The sequence below is a fragment of the Acinonyx jubatus genome, chromosome A3 (assembly GCF_027475565.1).
Source record: "Acinonyx jubatus isolate Ajub_Pintada_27869175 chromosome A3, VMU_Ajub_asm_v1.0, whole genome shotgun sequence".
NCBI lineage: Eukaryota > Metazoa > Chordata > Mammalia > Carnivora > Felidae > Acinonyx > Acinonyx jubatus.
The window spans coordinates 5,046,706-5,066,710 of record NC_069388.1 but is presented as its reverse complement, the minus strand read 5'-3'; the positions used below and the strand labels follow the sequence as shown (position 1 = coordinate 5,066,710).

At 45.0% G+C, this 20,005-nt stretch overlaps 2 protein-coding genes across 15 annotated transcripts in view; one reads left to right on the top strand and one right to left on the bottom strand.

Moving 5' to 3' along the window:
- Positions 1-8,886, bottom strand: part of LOC106988537 (serine/threonine-protein phosphatase 4 regulatory subunit 1-like) — an 82,145-nt gene extending 73,259 nt beyond the window's left edge. For 4 of the 11 annotated variants that reach the window (XR_003416386.2, XM_053199781.1, XM_027046780.2 and 1 more), the window contains exons 1-2: positions 8,494-8,534; positions 8,294-8,338 (exon numbers count right to left, since the gene is read on the bottom strand). Coding sequence is in view for 6 of the 11 variants with exons in the window: in XM_053199781.1 (XP_053055756.1) it covers positions 8,294-8,338; positions 8,494-8,500 (52 nt within the window). In the remaining 5 variants the exon portion in view is untranslated. Of the gene's footprint in view, positions 1-2,085; positions 2,196-2,488; positions 2,913-8,293; positions 8,339-8,493 lie in introns of those variants that run through there. The other 7 variants (XM_027046777.2, XM_053199784.1, XM_027046778.2 and 4 more) reach the window with 6 other exon arrangements.
- The window catches only part of RAB22A (RAB22A, member RAS oncogene family), a 56,714-nt gene continuing 45,371 nt past the window's right edge, over positions 8,663-20,005 (top strand). For 2 of the 4 annotated variants that reach the window (XM_027046740.2, XM_027046739.2), the window contains exons 1-2: positions 8,664-8,976; positions 9,962-10,041. In XM_027046740.2, coding sequence (XP_026902541.1) covers positions 8,941-8,976; positions 9,962-10,041 — 116 coding nt within the window. In that variant the 5' untranslated portion in view covers positions 8,664-8,940. Of the gene's footprint in view, positions 8,977-9,961; positions 10,042-20,005 lie in introns of all 4 variants that reach the window. The other 2 variants (XM_027046743.2, XM_027046742.2) reach the window with 2 other exon arrangements.

The window sequence follows — 20,005 nt, the reverse complement described above, 5'->3', positions numbered from 1 at the left end:
TATTTATGACTCTGACTTTTACATTGACGGTTAACGGGAAACATTTACTCGGGCTACCTGATAGGAAAGAACTCTGCAGCTCAAAGCAGAGCATGTGCTCCATTCTGACATTACACATCTCCATTTTCCTGCCGACTCACCAGGTTGGGGATGGAGTTAGAGGAGGTGGGAGAGTGCCAGGCGTTACATAATATTACTGAATGGAAAGATATTACTTAAATATGCAGGGACTCCTCCAGTCAGATGTGAGGCAGATTCGAAAAGGAAAACAGGTTGTAAGACAAAACCCACAACCTTTGGGGTTTGTGTATGTGCGCGTGGGTCTCGACATTCCTACTGTTCAAAATATTTGAAATCGTCAAGCAATGCCGACCAACATAAAGTCACTTCTCTACTGACCACCTTGGCCAAGCTGCCAGGAAGGCCGCCCTCCTTCTTCTAGGAAAGAAGCACACTCTTCTATGGATGCACCAAGCTCTATTCTGGTCTCATACAATCCAACCCCCACAAGTCTTCCACTCTTTCTGCTCTGTTGTCTTTCGCTTTAGGGAGCGCCTGGCTGGCTCAGTCAGCAGAACATGGGACTCTTGATCTTGGGGTGGTGAATTCAAGCCCCAGGATGGGTGTAGAGATGACTTAAATAAATAAAAAGCTGTTTTTAAAAAGTCAGTATGTCATCTTTCCCTTTTCATGGACTCCTTCTCCTCAGTCCCTGGTTATACTCTCCCTTGCACCTTGATTCTAAAAATCAGTGCCTTTTAGAAAATCCAAGCATAACACTATATGGAAAAGTGTACAAATAGCAAGCGTTCCACTTGAAGGATTTTCACAAACTGAACACACTGGGGTGACCAGCACTCGGCTCAACAATTTTACCAGCACCTCCAAAAGCCCCTCGGCCCCCTTCCACTTCCTCTCCTACCCCAAGGATGACCACTCTCCTGCTTTCAAACAGCCCGGATGCCATTAGCTTTGCTTGTTCTTGTAGTTCGTATAAATGCCATCGTGCGGTATGTACCCTTTTGTGTCTGGCTTCGATCACTCATTATTATGTTTGCGAAGTTCATCCACATTATTAGGTAGACTCCTAGATCATTCACTATTATAGCTACATAGTTTTCTTTGTATGAATGGAACCACAATTCATAATCCATGATGGATTGTATTCATGATGGATGTGTGGGTGGGTTCCCGTTTCTGACTATTGAGAATAGTGCTACTATTTGATGGGTGAAACAGATAAAGGAGATTAAGAGCACACTTATTGTGGGGCACCTGAGGGGCTCAGTCAATAAAGCATCTGACTTCAGCTCAGGTCATGATCTCACGGCTCGTGAGTTCGAGCCCCGCGTCGGGCTCTGTGCTGACAGCTCAGAGCCTGGAGCCTGCTTCGGATTCTGTGTCTCCCTCTCTCTGCCCCTCCCCCGCTCATGCTCGCTCTCTCTCTCTCTCTCTCTCTCTCTCTCTCAAAAATAAACATAAAAAAAATTTAGTAAGAGCACACTTATCATGATGAGCAGTGAGTAATGTATAGAATTGTTGATCGTTATAGTGCACAACTAACATAACACTATGTTAATTACACTTCCATAAAAAATTTAAAAATAAAAAATAAAAACAATAAATTATATATATATAATACATATGCAGTGTGAGAGAAAAAATTATCAGTTCTAGAATTACTAAGAAAATTTATCCAGAGTAAATAATACAATGTCAGGTAACAGTACATAGGCAATAAATTATTATTACATGACTTTTTTTCCCCTAACCTATTCAATATATCTAAAGTGTTAATCTATGGATAAAGTTAACAAGGCTCTGAAACCACAAAGAGTGCTTAAGATTTAAGACAAAAGAAAGAATAGTGCTACTATGACCAAGTCTTTTTGAGAAGAATATGTTCACATCTTAAAGTAGAATTGCTGGGCCATTCAAATTATACATATATAACATATATCATATGATATACATATGATATACACACTATATATATATATATATATATATATTTTAAGGGTTTCAGAGTAGATATAAATAATGCAAATGTGTTCTGGGCTCTTCTATCCAAGAAAAGCAACTGACCTCAATCCTTCCAGCTGCTTCTCCTTCAAAGGGTCTGTTTTCCCCCTGCCAGGCTGTGAGCTCACAAGAACGGCGACCATTCCCAAAAGTGCCCAACTGCTAGCCAGTGCCTGGAATACAAGGGCTAGTCAATAAGTGACCACTCAGCTAGTGAACTAAACGTGACATTGCCTTAACTCCTCGTGCCTTCCCAACTGATTCTGGTCTGGCTTCTGCTCCTTGGCTGCCTTGGAAAAGCTCGCACTGAGGTCACCGTAGACCCTCGGAACTACCAGAGCCCATGGCTGCCCTTCAGTCCCCACCTCACCTGACCCTTCTGTGGCAAGTGGCAGAGATGATCGACCCAAACGGAACAACCCAAAGAAACCAAACCCTTGGCTTCAAGGGTCCCCTCGTTTCTTACCGCTGGGATATTTGTTCTCCAGGGCTCCGCTACTGGAAGCTTCTGCTGCCCGGGGCTCCGTTCCTTGGCTCAGGCTTCCACCCACCAGTAATGACTCTCTTCAGTCCTAACTCTGCTCCAGAACCCTACAAGGGGGCTTTCCAGTGGCCTCCCAGACTGTGTCCCCGGGACCTCCTGTCCACGCCTCAAAAGTGTGTCAGGTGGAAAATACGAACTCCACCGTCGCATAATGCCTGGTGTGCTTATTCAGCGTGAACTTCTGCAGGTCTGTTGTGCTGCCATTCAGCATGCTAGACCCTGGGGATCCAAGACGGGGAAGAGCGGCCCTGATGGACAAGAACGGACATCTGGCCATGCTGGGCTCAGATGCCACCACAGGGTTCAGGGAGGACGAGGAGAGGTGCCCGGCCCAGCCTGGGTGGAAGGAGGCAAAGGTGCTTTCACAGTGTCTGTCTCTGAGCTGACTCTCCCCTGTCAGAACTATCTATCGACCCCACTCGCTGCTCTCACACCCACCTCCGCCATCGAGACCTCATTGCCCTTGCCTGGATCCCTGGACCACAGCGTTTTTTCCAGGCCTGGCTTGTTTCTCCACAGTCTGTCCTTTACAATGTAACTCAGCTTTGGGCACTACTCTGACTAGAACTCTCCAGTGGCACCCCCTGGCCCCTTGAGCAAAAGGCAAACCCCTTATCCCGTGAGGGACCAAAGGTCACACGTGGGCGTGTCCCCCTCCTCCAATTCCTGTGTCCAGTGCTCAGCGTGCTCCAGATGCACAAGTCCTGGCCAACAACAAGCCCGTCCAGCCTCCGAGCCTGCGCCCTTGCCGTCTGCCACGCCCGGACGCCTTCTCCAGCTCCACGAGGAAACGTCTCCGTCTTGTTACTCAAATCCTAGAGCGCCTGTCGGAGCTCCTGACAAGCCTTCTCTGGCCACTCAAGGTAAAGCAGCAACTCCGTGGCTCCAACAGCCCTGCCTGGCACTTCTGATCACACTCACCTGTCACACGTCCTACACCACCACTCCCGAACCTAGCTCACTCATTTATGTTGGCTTTTTCAAGGCTATCTCTGCCGATGGACCGAAAGCTCCGTGAGAGCAGAAATGCTGTTTGATTTATTCTCCTCTGCGTTCATAAGGCCCAGTGTAGTGCCTGGGACTTAATAGGTCCTTAATAAATATTAGTCATGCACTAAAGCCGAAGCATGGCAGCTTTGTACAAATTCCGTAGCCCAGACTCCCTGGTCTGAATCCCACCTCTGCCAATCACTAGCTGTGTTGCCTGGGGCCAGTGACGTAGTCTTTTTGTGCCCCTTGGGAGCTTTGCTTGGTAACAAAATAAAGTTAAAAATACTCTGCCTGAGGGCACCTGGGTGGCTCAGGTCATGATCTCTAGTGGTCTGTGAGTTCGAGCCCCCTGTGCTGACAGCTCAGAGCCTGGAGCCTGCTTCGGATTCAGTGTCTCCCTCTCTCTCTGCCCCTCCCCCGCTCACGCTCCATTTCTCTGTCTCTTAAAAATAAACCAACATTAGAAAAACACTTTCTAAAAAGAAGAACAAAACAAACAACAACAACAACAACAACAACAACAGCAACAACAAAAAAACCCCTCTCTTTTTAAACAGAGACAATTTCAGGGAATCTGTGATGTTCATCTGTTTGTCTCACAGGAAATGGAAAATACAGAGCAACAAAAGTAAAATGCGTTATGATGATCAGAGGGGAAGCAAAGTTGATACTGAGTCCACCACTCTGACTCTTTTGTTCCTTGCCACCTCATCCTGCTGGGAGGAAAGAGGTACATGTTTTTATCCCCAGTACACCAACAGGAAAAATGAGATGCGAACCCTGAGCAGTATGTCAGGGGTTACTTAACAAAACAGAGGCTGTACTAGCAAAGAGGTCAGCTCTTCAAACCGAACCTGGTGGGAAAGACAGTCTGTTAAGGTTGCCTTAGCTAATACGCTCAGAGGCTCTGAAAGAATGAGATCAGAATGATTTGGCCCGTGGACCGAATCCAGCCCACTGGGTATATGTGTAAATAAAGTTTTATTAGAAAACAGCCGTGCCCATTCATTTAGGCATGTCTGTGAGTCCTTCCAGGTTACAACAGCAGACTTGACTGGATGCATCAGACCTTCCAGCCCACAAAGCCTAAAATATTTACTATCAGAGCCTGTATAGAACAAAAATTGCCCATCTCTGATTTAGAGAATAGTGCCATGTGTCCGGATTGTGTTCTATTTCACAAGTATCAGCATACTCAAGTTCCTGTTCCTGTTCAAACTAGTTCACTTAACAGGGAGGGTTTGGGGGGGTTTTAATCGACAATCTTTGATTCAAGTGTATCTTACAGTTCAGAGAAAGAGTTCAATGGTTTGGTTCTGGGCTCAAATTAATATAGCTTCTCCACTTCGGGGGCACACAGTTTGCCCGTGGTCCTTGAACAGAACATTTTTACAAACTTGGAACAAAGCAGGTGAAATGGAATGCTTTTTGCTCTGGAGGATGTCTCTTATACAAGCTTAAACATACACTGCTCCTTCCAGCAATAAGATCCAAGTAGGCTGTCTATATTCCTCTGGCTTAATAATCCTATTTTCTACAAAAGTTCAGATATCATTTGTGGACACCTAGGTTTTCCATTCAATAGAAGCATGCCCTCTCCAACTTCTTTCATAGATAGATACCTCTTAAAAACTAAACCTCTGAAAACAAACACACTGTTCCCTAAATGTTAATACAGTCTATCAGTCTGTCTTTTGAAGCTAAAAATGCATCTTACTGTAACTTTGTAGTGCCTTCAGAACTGGGAATCCAGCTTTCCAACTCTTTGTGCAGATGTTTGGTCACAGATGAAACTTTCATTTTTTAAAAACTGTACTGTGGACATTTTCACACATATGCAAAAACAGAGAGAACAGTATAATAAGCCCGCCTTCCCCGGCAACCAGCCTCAACAAGTATCAATATTCTGCCCTTCTTCTCCCCCTTATCCTTCCTCCCAACTTTGTGCCTGTTTATTGTTTGCTGCAGTATCCGAAAGCAGACCTCCCGCATCAAATCATGTCGCCCATAAAAACTTGCTTGTTTCTGTTAGATAAGGCCTTTTCTCCTTTGAACGAAACTGTGATACGACTATCACATCTGACAGAATTCATAATAATCCTTACCATCAGCTACCACCCAGTCCAAGTTCAATTTTCCCCAACTGTCTCAATAATGTCTTGTTAAAGCTGGTTTGTTCAACTAAGAGCCCAAGTATGACCACATATCGAACTTGCTGATAGGTCACTTAGGTGTCTTTTCATCCACAATGGATTGCGCTCGGGGTGTTTTTTGGTTTGTTTTTTTTTCCCACCTACCACCGACACAGGCTTACATTCTAATTGGCCAACAAACCTTACTGAGAGTAATACCTCTTCAGGCTGCACATGCTGTAAGCAAATTCATAGGCCCCTTAGGCACAAACTCACAAAGTTCCACTTTCCAGTGCAATCCTCCACCGGGACCAATATGCCAGGCCACCACACACACTTTCTGCTCTCGAGAGAAGGAATTTAGCAAGCTAACTCTCTAAAATTAAATTTTTTCTGTGCTGCGATGGCCTGAAGACTCTGAATGATTTTTAAAAAACAAGGCATCCATTCATTAAGGCTTTCTTTTTTTTTTTTTTTAAGTTAGTCAAATTTAATCAAGAATCACCAAGTAAATCAGACAAGCCTTGCAATCCATTACCGTTCCAAGTCACAACTGTAATTAATTAATTAAACGCCTAGCTCATACAGGACATTGGGTTATAAAAAGGGTGACCTGTGTCCCTGCCCACAGCGACTGACCGCCTCAATGAAGCAGTTACCGCATCGCTTGGACAAAACACCCAAGGAAGACGACACAAAACCACTCAAACTGACAGCCGTGCCCCTACCATTAGGTTAAGAATATGTGAGGTTGATCTGGGCGGCAGGAAAAAAAAGGACAAGGGTCAAAAGGAACAGAGCGTGACTGCTGGTTCGATCACTTATGAGCTGTAGCAGACTGGATGAGTTAGTTACTTCACTTCTCAGATTCTGTTTTATCTCTTGCAAAACTGGAACAATCTCCTCCACCTCCCAGAGAAGTAGCCATAAACACTGAATCAGAAAATCTTACACGAAAGCCCAGCACTAGTGATGATGAAAATAATAATAATGAATTCATGGACTATAAAAATTGTTACGTCAGACACTGAGCTAAAAGGAAAGAAGTGGCTCACAGGACTTCAGGGTCCTTGCTGTCTGTCAACCATGGTGTGATAATGCCTCCCAATACCAGCACAGTAAGGTATAAGGGTGAGACCCAGGGGCTTGCGGGGGCGGGGAGGAGGGGGACAGGCCAGCCTCCCATGGCTTTTAAATCAATTGCATGGTAAAGTCAGCACCTCGAAGCTCCCACCCCTCAAACAGGAAGCCCCACCAGACTCCCAAACTTGCAATACACAAGGCATGGGTATATTCAGAGCCATAATGGTAGTTTCCTTCTCTGTTGGGGCAAGTCTTCAGCAGTCTGCTACAGAACATTTAAGGCGTCCTCTAGTATTAGGTCCAAATACCCAGTACTTGCTCAAACAAGGCCAAAGTAAAATCATAATTATTTTTTCCTAGAGTCTTAGTTCCTTTTGGTACATATATACAAAAAAGACAAGGACGTGAGCCGCCAGAAAAGAGGTGCCTGCGGCCACCATGCTTTGAGAATCCCAACCAAACCAAGTGGAAAAGACACCTGGAGAACAGAGCTCCTGTCTGACAGTCCTGTGAGATCTCCTGCGCGTGAAGCCATCTCGGACCTTCCCACCTTCCCAGAGTTCAACGGAGAACACATGAAGCTTCTGTATCACCCAGTCAACCCACAGAACTGTTAGCGACAATAAAATGCTGTTGGTTTAAGTCATTAAGTTTTGGGGTGATTCGTCAGGTAAGGAAAACCGTCAGGACTCCTTTACCAGCCAAGCATCCTGGGGTTCGGTCGTTTTGTTTACAAGTCAGCTCTCCTCCTGGACTGTGAACCCCTGGGCGCTGCCCCTGTTTCTGGTTCTTCTTTGTAGGTCTAGGGAGCTGCACGTGGCCTGGCCCAGAACAAGTAGGTGCTCAAGAAATGTTTGTTGAACGGAAAGGAAATGCTTCATTTACCGCAAATGGGGATTTGCATTTACAGGATGACACCTCCCCCAGCCCTCAGTCCTTAAGGCGATTCCAAAGAGAAGGAGAGCGCAGGAAGGGCCAAGTTTAGGAGACCCACCCCAGGAAGGAAGGCGCCAAAGGGGCTCGTTGGGAGAAGTGATGGAGCTGGGCTTGTGGCCAGTCCACGTGAGAAGTCCGTGCAAGTCTGTGGCCGGCCACACGGAGGGCGGGACCAACCAAACTCTGAAACTCCGCGGCACTGGGAAAAGTCCCAGCGAAAAAGTGGAGACCCTGGGTGGAAGGTGGCCGCGCCTCCTCTCGCCCCCAGTCACCAGGACTTGGGGCAAGCCCCCGCACCCTCCCCGGCCGCCGCGGGCGAGGAGGAGGAAGAGAAAGAAAGTGACCGGAAGTCAGAAGTTTCCCAACAACGACCAAAATCCTCCCTCAGGAGGGGAGGGCTCCCCATCCTCGCCCGGCTCCGCCCAGTGAGGAGGGACCGCCACCAGTGCATCCAGGAAGTTGGGGGTCCTGTTCTTCTGTCCCAACAGGGAGGGCCTGGCCTGTAGCTCTCCCGCGGCGTTCCGTGCACCCCGAATTCCGTGAGAGGTTCCCCGGGACGGGCGGGGGCGCCCCAACTGATACTTACAATCGTCTAAGTCATCGTGCAAGTCCACAAAGTACAGAGGGATGTCTGAAAACCAAGAAACACACTGGAGTTACACATAAGGAGGGGGACCGCGGCAGGCGGGCTCAGGGGCGGGCGGGCGGGGGTCCCCGGGCCTCCTGGGGTGGTCCGGCTTGGGGGGAGGGGGCCGCCCCTGCGCCCAGGGAGCCAACCCCACTCACCCGCCATCTTGGGATGGGCCAGGAGGCGGGGTCCGCGCGGGGTGGGGCGGGACCGGGGTGAGGGGCGGGGCCTAGGGCTCCGGGCCCCGCCCCCCAGGGCCGGCACCTCCCCGCGAGCCTCGCGGCGCCGGCCGACCCCGCCCTCCCGGCGAAGGTGGCTGCCGAGGTGGGCGGGGAGGTCAGGTGACCCGGCAAGGCGTCCCAAGATGGCGGCGGCAGCGGCGCCCGGGAGGCCGGAGCACCGTCCGGACTGCTGAGGCGGGCCCCGCGCGGCTGGCGGCGGACGGGACGGGCCGAGGGCTGGCGAGCGGACGGCCGCCGCCTCTGCGCGCCCCGCGGCCGGGGCTGAGCCGTGCGGCGGCGCCGCCGGGGGATGCTCGCGCTGGGCCCGGCCTCTCCCTCTTCAACTTAGGGCGGCGGCGGGCCCGCGCCCCTGGCTCCCGGGCCATGGCGCTGAGGGAGCTCAAAGTGTGTCTGCTGGGGGTGAGTGGCGGCTGGCCGGCCGGGAGGGCCGCGGGAGGCCGGGCAGGCCGAGGACCCAAGCGTGCCCAAGTCCCCTCCGCCCCTTCCCCCAGCCTCCGTGCGGGACTTGCCCCGGGACCCTCCCTCCGGCCCCCGGGTCATCCTTGCCCCCCTTGCCATCCGCCCCTGCGGGTCCTACTGGCCGGAGGGACCCTCTCCCCTGTTCCTCCCTGGAGCCCAAGGACTCCTCCCGCCCCCAGAGGGTGAGGAGCCTTCCCTGCCTCTCCGTTGCATCTAGGTTGAGAGCAGCTCCCAAATAGTTTCCTACTAAGGTACTAGTTAGAAGTTGGCCAAGTCTTCCAGAGTGAAACCAATAGCAGGTCTTCAGGTTTTACAAGCAGCGTCCTCTCCTTTCTCGTTTGTTTGGAGTTTTTGAACTTGTGGGATCACCCCCCCTCCCCCCTTCTCGCAGAGTTACTTTCTTGGGGGAAAGTTCAGGTCACGAAACTCCAAGAACTAGTTGGAAGCTTCAGCTTCCTGCCTTGTCAGGGCAACTTTGCCTCTTGAGATCCCGCTTTGCGCAGTGAATGCTCTCTTGCCTGAGTTGCTGCTTTAGAGAGTGAAAGGGATTCCAATAACTTAGCCTTCCCCCTTCCCAAATAGGGTGGGGCTGTGATTTATCAGGGATTACTCAGAAGGAATTCAAGAGTTCATAGTTTACTTATACACGTTAACAAGAGAGTTTGTCACTTTTCACACTAAGCAGCAACTTTGGGTTTTTCAGAAGATTCTAATGGCTCCTAAAAACTGCAGAACCCCTCTCCTGCAGTGCATTTTGAAATCTAATTACTCCCGCTGGATGTTTATGAAAACTTTCTTTGTGTCTCTTAACTTCTGAAACTTAGCATGTACAGTGATTTTTCTGAAATCCTGAACCCATGGCCCAATGTAGTTTTCGCTGTCTGCAAGCAAGGAGATTTATTTGTGTGTCTCCCTTCTCTTTCAGGATACAGGTGTAGGTAAATCGAGCATCGTATGGCGGTTCGTGGAAGACAGTTTTGATCCAAACATCAACCCAACAATAGGGTAAGAGATTAAATCTGTTGAATATGTAGCTAAAGGTGTATTGGAAGTCCTTCCAAATTAACAAGTGTGTTACGGGAGAGGGAGTGGGTATGCGTTCAGCGGTGGCAGTCTCCATCATCTCTGGAAGGACTTGAAAGTACAGTGAGGACCGGTGTGTTTTGGGAAAGTTGTCTTTTGATTTGTGAGGTGAACACTTCAAACTAAAAATACAAGTTAAAGTTTCAGGTAGAGTGTACTTCAGTCTGTAAATATGAACGACAATTACGTCTTGAAATAAAGCAGAAGAAAAGAGGTCCTGGTAATACTCTTTCAGGGACATCAACCGAAAGATACGTAGATGGTTTTAGTTCTTTTCCTGAAAAGTGGGAGGCATCTGTCAGACCGGGAGGGCTGGCACCTGGGTAAGTGGACGCCCAGGACAGTGCTTCTGGCCGCGTCACCATTGCTCCTGTCTCCTTCTCATACATTCCTGTGCAAGTAGGAATCATGAATTAATACATTAATGTTGAAATGGCAGCTTTTTCCTGGTGTCTGGTTCTTGGGGTAAGCGAAACTGACTGGCTATATAGGTTTTTGACTGTGAGGAAACCTTTCAGGGTAACTAAGTATTGTGATATTAAGACTTTTGCTGTGAGAAGTTGTGTCTTATAGGTTTTACTACTGTGCAAGTCTTATAAAATTAAATAGCTTCTATGCTATTTTTATTGCAAACCCCAATCAAATGGTACCTTCCATTTAAAGAAACATTCAGTGCTCCTGCAGAAACAGTTTACAACGTACACAATCCCGTTCGCAGGCATGGAGGTGAAACCACCACTATCGTTTTGAAATTAAAATGCCTTTCTGTATCCTTCAAGAAAGACCTGCGTATGTGCACTTGTGTAAAACGTGACCTCATCCGCCTTCGGGCCTGCCTGTTGCTACCTGCCTGGGAAAGCGAAGTGACAGGAAGTGATAGCAAGTAGTGCTGGTGACTCAGTGCGTGACACATTTCACACCAGGTCAGAGCTGGAAACACGTCTCTGGAATACGCAGACACCACCTTGGTGAAAAGTGCTCTCTCAGACGAGGAGACAGAACAGGAGGGGTATGGTTCCAGTGGTGGTGATGTGGCCAGCAGCCCCGTCCTGGGCGTCCACTTCCCCAGGCTGGCGGACGCTGGGGTTCCCCACCTTGACTCCCGCTCTCTTCACCAGGAGGTCTTGGCTCACATTTCACAGGCAAGAGGAAGATGAGGTTTTCCCTTCATTTCCTTCCACCTGTCCTGGTTTCTTTTCTCTCGGCCTCTGCAGGTATCTTCCTCCTTTTGTGACCAGCTCCCCTCACACCTGAGCCCTGGAGCCCCCTCATCACCACTTGTCCCTTTCTTCGTCCCGCGCCCCGCCTCCTTGTCACGGCCTGCAAAGGTGTCCCCGACTCACCTGCTGTCCTAAGACCATACCATTTCCCAAGCCTGCCGTGCCGGTGGCGGGAACTCCTGGAAGAGAGGTTGCTGCTGCCTCAACTGCTGTTCCCTCTTGGACCTACTGTTGTCTCCATTCCACCCCCAGCATCCCACTAAAACCACCTTCCCTCCGTACTGGTTTCCATCGAGTTGACAAAAACAAGAAACAAGGGCTTTTTTTTTTTTTTCTTTATTCACTGAGCGCTTTCTATATGCCACATGCTGGACTGGGTGCTGGTAATTTAAGCCAGGGGTCAGCAGACTGGACCTTTGGCCTCCCTGCTGTTTTTATAGATAAAACTTTACCGAATCACAGTCGTACTTACGCACATACTGTGTCCACTGCTCTCTGGCTACAATGGTAGAGTTGAATAGTTGTGACTAAGGTCCTGTAGCCCAGAAAGTTGAAAATATACGCTGTTTGGCCCTTCTCAGAAAGTTGGCCAACCCCTAATGTAGATAGAATCGGTTCCTGCCCTGGTGGACCTTCCCTACAAGGAGGAAAGAGATACATCCTAAAACTAAAGTGCAGGAAATGATTTATTGGACCTTTATCTGTGCTACAAAAGAGAAACATGGGAGTGTGCTGAGAGCATGATAGGAAACAGGGGCTTGGCCAAACATAAAGGAATGGCTGATTCTCAAAGGAAACAGTGGAGGTGTAAAGCATTTGGAAGCCCTGTTGAAAAATTGGAAGATGAGTGGATTATGCAGTCTTTAATTTTAGCTGTGTTGGAGGGTGCATGGTAGTACCTCATTCTGGTTTTAATTTCCATTTCCCAAAGATGGACGGAGGGCATAGGTGCAGAGGGAGGTAGGAGGGGCAGAATGTCTAAATTCCCATTTTCCACAGAAAATGGAATTTTCTCCAATTTAAGTCCAGGCCTGATGGCTCCTAGGGCCCATGCTTCCCCTCACCCCACCCTGTATGACATATGTGGCCATTACGGAAGGCCCATGAGTATGGGAGGAGTGAGGGCCGTAGGACAGGAAGAGGGATGGCTACCAAGTTCTGCAGGGGACGAGGTCCAAATCACGGGTTGGAAATATGGGCCTGGCCCTAAGGGGAAGCCTGGAGAAGTTGACTTGAGACTACAGTGCACAGGTGAAGTTGAGTTGTGGGGGGGATGAGAGCGCTCGTGGGAAACGTGGGGAGCAGGACACAGCTGGGGAAGACCTACATTTGCAAAACAAGCGTTGGGGGGCGGGAGAGGAGAAGACAACAAGGGAGCATGATCACGGAGGAAGAGAACTAGGGAAGACAAGGGTTGCCCTCCAGCACACCAACACCTGGTAAGTGGTGTTGGAGCCTCCCCTGAACTCCAGGACCTGGCCACCCCCCCCCCCCATGCCCTGTTCTCCTGCCTCATAGTTGCTGCCGTCCCCCCTGCCGCTCACTTCCCTCAACGCCAACAACTAGTTAACTTCCACACTTCAAAAACTTTCTTCTTAAACTTTTGATTACAGTTTCTTTTAAAGAGCAAAGGTGTTTTTTGATCAAGTCCAGTGTATCAATTATTTTTATAGTTCATGTTTTTTGTGTCTTACGCATCCATCCAAAATCATCAAGATTTTCTCCTATGCTTTTGTTTAGAGTTCTTACGCCTTTATGTTTGAAATCTTAGTTTGTGACTTAATTCTACTAGCTGTAGTTTACTGTGCGAAGGAAGTCAAGGATCATTTTTTCCCATGTGTCAGTCTAGTCATTATAGCAACATCTGTTAATGATGAATTCTGCATTTATTTAATTAAATTACCTTGGCGCCTCTGTCAAAAATTAGTATGTATGTGTGGGTCCATTTCTGTTGCATGGATCCATTTGTGTATCGTAGTGCTAGTACGATACATGGCCCTGGTTGCTGTAGATTTGTAGACATCTTGAAATCTGCAAATGTTGAAATCAGGCAGTGTACGGCCATTGTATTCATATTTTTAAAAATCTGTTTGACTCCTCTCAGTCCTTTATATTTCTGTTTGAACTTTAGAATCGTAATGCCCAATTTGTGAAGAAAAGAAAAACAAAAAAACCCTGAAATTTTCATTGGGAACATAGCTAATCTACTGAATAATTTGGAGACAGTCGACATCTTAACAATATTGTGTCTTCTTATCCGTAAACATGGCATACTTGTGCACTAATTTATTTCTGATTTCTGTCCACAAAGTTTTTTAGTTGTCAGTGTGCAGGCTTTGCACATATTTTGTTAAATTTTTCCCAAGTAGTTTGTTTTTATGATTAGCAGATGGAATTTTTTTATTTCAGTTTTTATTTATTTATTTTGAGAGAGAGAGAGAGGGCACGTGAGAGCAAGCACACAAGCAGGGGTGGGGCAGAGAGAGAAGGAGAGATAGAGGAGGGGGGAAGAGAGAGAATCCCAAGCAAACTCATGCTCAGCATGGAGCCAAACGCGAGGCTCAATCTCATGACTGAGATCATGACCTGAGCTGAACGCAAGAGTCAGCCGCGGGATGCCTGGGTAGCTCAATCCGTTGAGCCTCCAACTCAGCTCAGGTCATGAACTTGTGATTCCTGAGTTTGAGCCCCATGTCGGGCTCTGTGCTGACAACTCAGAGCCTGGAGCCTGCTTTGGATTCTGTGTCTCCCTCTCCCTCTGTTCCTCCCTTCCCCCGCCCCCCCCCCCCATACTTTGTCTCTCTGTCTCTCAAAATAAAGATTAAAAAAAAAAAAAAAAAGAGTCAGTGCTTAACCAACTGAGCCGCCCAGCTGCCCCTAATTTCAATTTATTTTTAATGTAATTTATTGTCAATTTGGCTAACATACAGTGTGTAAAGTGTGCTCTTGGTTTTTGGGGTAGTTTCCTGTAATCTCAATTTTTTTTAATGTTTTTATTTTTGAGAGGGAGGGTGGGAGCATGAGTCGGGGAGGGGCAGAGAGAGAGGGAGACAAAGGATCTGAAGCAGGCTCCACACTGTCACTGCAGGGCCCTCTGTGGGGCTTGGACTCATGAACCGCGAGGTTATGACTTGAGCCAAAGTCAGCCGCTTAACCGACTGAGCCACGCGGGCACCCCCCTAAATTCAATTTTTAATTGTTGCTAAAATATAGAATAAATTTTATTTATATGTGTTGGCCTTGTATCTTGTGACTTCCTAAATTTACTTAGTTCAGGCACTTTTTTCATAGATGCTTTGGGATTTTCTTAGGTGTACAATCATGTCCTAGGTAATAGACTGTTTTACCTCTTCCTTTCCAATCGGTATGTCTTTTATTCTTTTTTTTTTTTTTTTTTTTTGCTTGCCATATTACATTAGCTGAGACCTCCAGTACTTTGTTGAGAAGTGGTAAGAGCAGATGTCTTTACCTTATTCCCGATCTTGGGGTGGGAAACATTGGATCTTTTACCATTAAGTTAGATGGTTAGGCCCTAGGTTTTTTTATAGGTACCCACTGTCAGGTTGAAAAGAAAATGTTCTCATCTATCCCTAAATCAGTGAGATCTTTCATCAGGAATTATGTTGAATTCTGTCAGGGGGTTTTGTTTTGTGTTTTGTTTTTACATGTTTTGAACTGTTCTTATTTTCTTTTTTAGTCTTAAAATAGTGGATAACAACAATCTATACTAAAATATTAAATGTGTTCCTAGGAAAAATTTCACTTGGTTATTGTGCGTTATTTAATACATTATTGGGTTTGGGGGCACCCGGATGGCTCCGCTGGTTAGGCATCCAACTTCAGCTCAGGTCATGATCTCATGGTTCATGAGTTCGAGCCCCACATGGGGCTCACTGCTGGCTGCCCATCCCCCACTCATTCTCTCTCCATCTCTCACCCCCCGCCCCAAAATACATTATTGGGTTTGATTTATTAAAATTTTGCTAAGGGTTTTTGCCTCTATGAGGTGAAGAATTATCTGTAGTTTTCTATAATGTCTTTTTCTTGTTTTGGTATCAGGGCTTCATAAAATAAGTTGGGAAATGTTTTCTCCTTTTCTACTTTTTTGCAAGGGTTTATGTAGAACTGGTGTTATTTCTTCCTTAAAGGTTTGGCGTGATTCACAAATGAAGCCACTGAGTAAGGAGTTTTCTTTGTCAGAGAAATTAACTACAGGGGCGCCTGGCTGGCTCAGTTAAGCATCTAACTCTTAATCTCCACTCAGGTCCTGATCTCACGGTTTGTGAGTTGGAGCCCTGCGTTGGGCTCTGTGCTGTCAGCTCGAAGCCTGCTTAAGATTCTCTCTCCCTCCCTCCCTCTCTCTGCCCCTCCTCACCTCTCTCTCTCTCTCTCTCTCTCTCTCAAACATTTTTTTTTTAATTATTAAAAACAAAATTTTAACAACAGATTAAATTTCTTTAGTAGATACAGGTATATTCATTTCTTCCCAAGTAAGCTTTGGTAGTTTGTGTTTTTCAGTGAATTTGTCTGTTGTATCTATTTTTTAATTTATTGACATAAAATTCATTTAAAACATTTTATTATCGTTTTAATATCTTTAGGATCTGTCCAGTTTACTAATTTTAATGATCTTTTCAAAGAACCAGCTTATTTTATTAATATTTCTATATTTTCTATTTCATTGATTTTTGCTTTTATCTTTGGGTTTCCTTTTTTTTCCTCATTTGCTTATTTTGGCTAATTCTTTTTTTTTTTAAGTTTTTTAACCTGGAAGTTTACAATATTGATTTTTAGGGCCTTTTTTTTTTTTTTTTTTTCATTATATGAGCATTCAGAACTGTAAATTGGGGCGCCTGGGTGGCTCAGTCAGTTAAGCATCCGACTTCAGCTCGGGTCATGATCTCACACTCCATGAGTTCGAGCCCCACATCAGGCTCTGTGCTGACAGCTCAGAGCCTGGAGCCTGCTTTGGATTCTGTGTCTCCCTCTCTCTCTGCCCCTCCCCGGCTCATGCTCTGTCTCTCTCTGTCTCAAAAATAAAATAAAAACATTAAAAAAAATTTTTTTTAAATTAAAAAAAAAAAGAACTGTAAATTTCCCTGTAAGAACTGGTTTAAGTGAATCCCACAGATTTTGATACACTGTATTTTCATTTTCATTTAGTTCAGAGTGTTTCCCTTGTGATTTGCTTGACCTGTTGGTTGTTGAGAAGTAGTCCCTAACCTCTAATTATTAGGGATTTTCCCGAAATTTTTCGATTATTGATTTCTAGTTTAAATCTATTGTGGTCAGAAAATGTATTCACTATTATTTCAGACCTTTTACATTTGACATTTGTTTTATGGTCTAGAATATGGTCTTCGCGAATGTTCATGTGCACGAGAAAAAAATGTGTTCTATAAATGTTAGCTTGGTTAACAGCACTGTTTATGTCTTTATCTTTACTGTTTTTCTCCCCCTCTCATTTGCAGTGACAGGAGTGTTTGAAATCCAACCCGAATTGAGAATCTGTCTATTTCTCTTTTGTTCAATTTAATCAATTTTTGTTCATGTATTTTGAAGCTCTTAGATTGAGTGTTTCCACGTGTCGCATTATTTTTCCTGATAACTTGACCCCCTCACCATCATAAAACATCTTTTTCCCTGGTAATAGCCCTGATTCTGAATTTTACTTTAGACATTAATACAGGCTCTTCAGCTCTCTGTTGATTAGTGTTTGCGTATCTTTTCCCATCCATTTACATTTAACCCGTTTATATCATCTATTTGAAGGAGGTTTCTTGTAGACAGCATTATGGGTCCTGCTTTTCAGCTTAATCTGACAGTCTCTACTTTTAAATTGGAGTGTTTAGACCTTTACTGTCCAGCACAGTTGCCAAAGCCACATGTGGCTATTTGAATTTAAGTTAATATTAAAAATTTAGTTCCTCAGTCATACAAGCTATCTTTCAGTTCTCATGAAAAGAAGCTATGTTGCATAATACTGATTTGCACCATTTTGGGGGCACCTGGGTGGCTCAACCAGTTAGGCGTCTGACTTCGGCTCAGGTCCTGATCTCACCGTTCGTGGGTTTGAGCCCCACATCGGGCTCTCTGCTCTCAGCCAGCACAGAGCCCGCTTCAGATCCTCTGTTCCCTTCTCTCTCTGTCCCTCCCCCACTTGCACGCATGCATTCTCTCAAAAATAAAATAAATATTAAAAAAGACAAACCATTTGCTTTTGAAGAAAAAACATTTTTTTATTCATGCTTCTCAAAAATAATTTAAAAGACAAACATTTTGCTTTTGAAAGAAAAACATTTTTATTTATTGTAACTATCAATATGGTTTGGCTTAAACCTACCATCCTGCTGTATTTTCCTATTTGGCCCATGTTAATGATTCCATTTCAACTCCACTATCTGCTTGTTAGCTCTGTTTCTTTGTTTTTTATTTTGGTGGTTGCACTAGGATTTACAACGTACTTTTTCAGTCTACCTTCAAATAATACACAATTTTCACATATGGTATAAGAACCTTACAAGAATATACTTTCATTTTCCCTCTTGTGCTTTGTGCTATTGCTGTGATATGTTTCACTCTTCACTCCTGCATCTTACAAGATTCATAATATACTTTTTTTTTTTTTTTTTGGCCTCAGTCAGAATGGATCAATGATCCTTTAAAGAGACTGTTGGTCTTTTTTTCTGGGTCCTTATGCCAATATCACAGTTTTTTCCCTTCTGTATCTTTGTAATGAGTCTTAATGTCCAATGATGTGGCCTTGTGTTGTTCTTCAAGAATGTCTTGCCTTGCATTTCCACATAAACATTAAAAAATCGTCTTGTCCATTCTCACACATACCAACATGTTAATCTCCACTGTTTCTGATTGGCATTCCACTGAATTTATAGATCAGTTTGGAAAGAAATGACATTTTTATGATAATGAATTTTCTAATATGTGAACCTTGATTATTCTTCCATTTATTAGACAAGCTTCTTTATTTTCTCTCAGTATTTTTTCTACTTCTCTATATAGTGGACTTGCACATTTTTCATTATATTTATTCTAAGGGTTTGATGTTCCAAAGCAATTTTATGCTGTTAATATACTACATGGTACTGTTTTGAAATGTACTTATTTCTAATCTTAAACTTTTTATTTCTTTTTTTATTGAATTGAGTAGGATCTCCAGTACAATATTGAATAGAAATGTGGTCCTGGGTTTCCTTATTCTAATCTTAGGGGGAAAGCTTTCACTGTCATACTATTAAATATATTTGCTGTAGGTTTTTTGTTTTTTGAGTGTTTTTTTTTTTTTTTTGTCCATGCGCCTTATCACATTACAGAGTGTCCTTCTTTACATCATTTGCTGGGATTTTTTTTTCTTTTTTTACATGAACAAGTGTGGGGTTTATCAAAAGATTTTTGTACATCTACTGGATCAGTCATGTAATTATTCTCTTTTATGCTGTTAATGTGGTAAATTACACTGCTGAATTTTCTTGGAATAGGTCCACTTAGATCATGATGTATTAGTCTTTTTATATATCACTGGATTTAGTTCGCTATTTTTTGGGCTTTTTGTGTATGTTTCAGTAAGATTGTCATGTAATAATTTTGTGATGTGCATGTCAAATTTGGTGTCAGGGTTTTGCTTCTCTTACAAAATGAGTTGGGATACTCTTCTACAGAAGTTTGTATAAAATTGCTCTTAGTTTTTAAGTGATTAGTAAAATTCATCAGTGATGCCATCTGGGCTTCTAGGTATCCTTGTGGAGTGGAGTTTAAGGAGCCAATTTCTTTTCAGAGTTGTAAGATTATTCATTTACACATTATCTATTTCTTCTTGTATTGGTTTTGATATTGGAGTCTTGTGGGTTTTTTAAGGATTTTGGCTCTTCCATAAACTTTTTCCAATTTGCATAAAGATGTTAAGATTCTAAACTGATACCCCTTTTACATTTCTGACATGAGTTTTGCCCTTGATCGGCTCTACACTATGTCCACTTTGTAATTCATTAATTTCTGCTCGTATCTCGATTGTTTCTGTCCTATTCAATGTGCTGCTCTTTTCTAACGTCTCGAGGTAGATGATTATATCATTGATTCTCAGTCCCTATTTTTTTCATGCCTGCAAGACGGGGAGGGGCAGAGAGAGACCATCCCCAGCAGGGATTCCGATATGGACCTCAGTCTCACGAACTGTGAGATCACCACCGGAGCCAAAATCAGGAGTTGGACACTCAACCGACTGAGCCACCCAGGCACCCCAGTTGTAGCGATTACATTTTGAAACCTTAACCATAGCTCTTGCTGATTCCAACAAGTTTTTGTATATCATAATTTCCTTATCATTCATTTCAAAATGTTTTTCACTTTCTGGTAAGATTACATCCTTGTGGGGGGGAGGGGGTTGGGTGCGGCGCCTGGAAGGCTCAGTCGGTTGAGCTTCCGACTTCCGCTCAGGTCATGATCTCACAGTTCTTGAGATTGAGCCCCACATCGGGCTCTATGCTGACAGCTCAGAGCTTGGAGCCTGCTTCAGATTCTGTGTCTCCTCTCTCTCTTTCTCTCTGTCCCTCCCCAACTCACACTCTGTCTCTCTCAAAAATAAATAAACGTAAAAAAATAAAAAAACAAAACAAAAAGATTACATCCTTGGGGCGGCTGGGTGGTTCAGT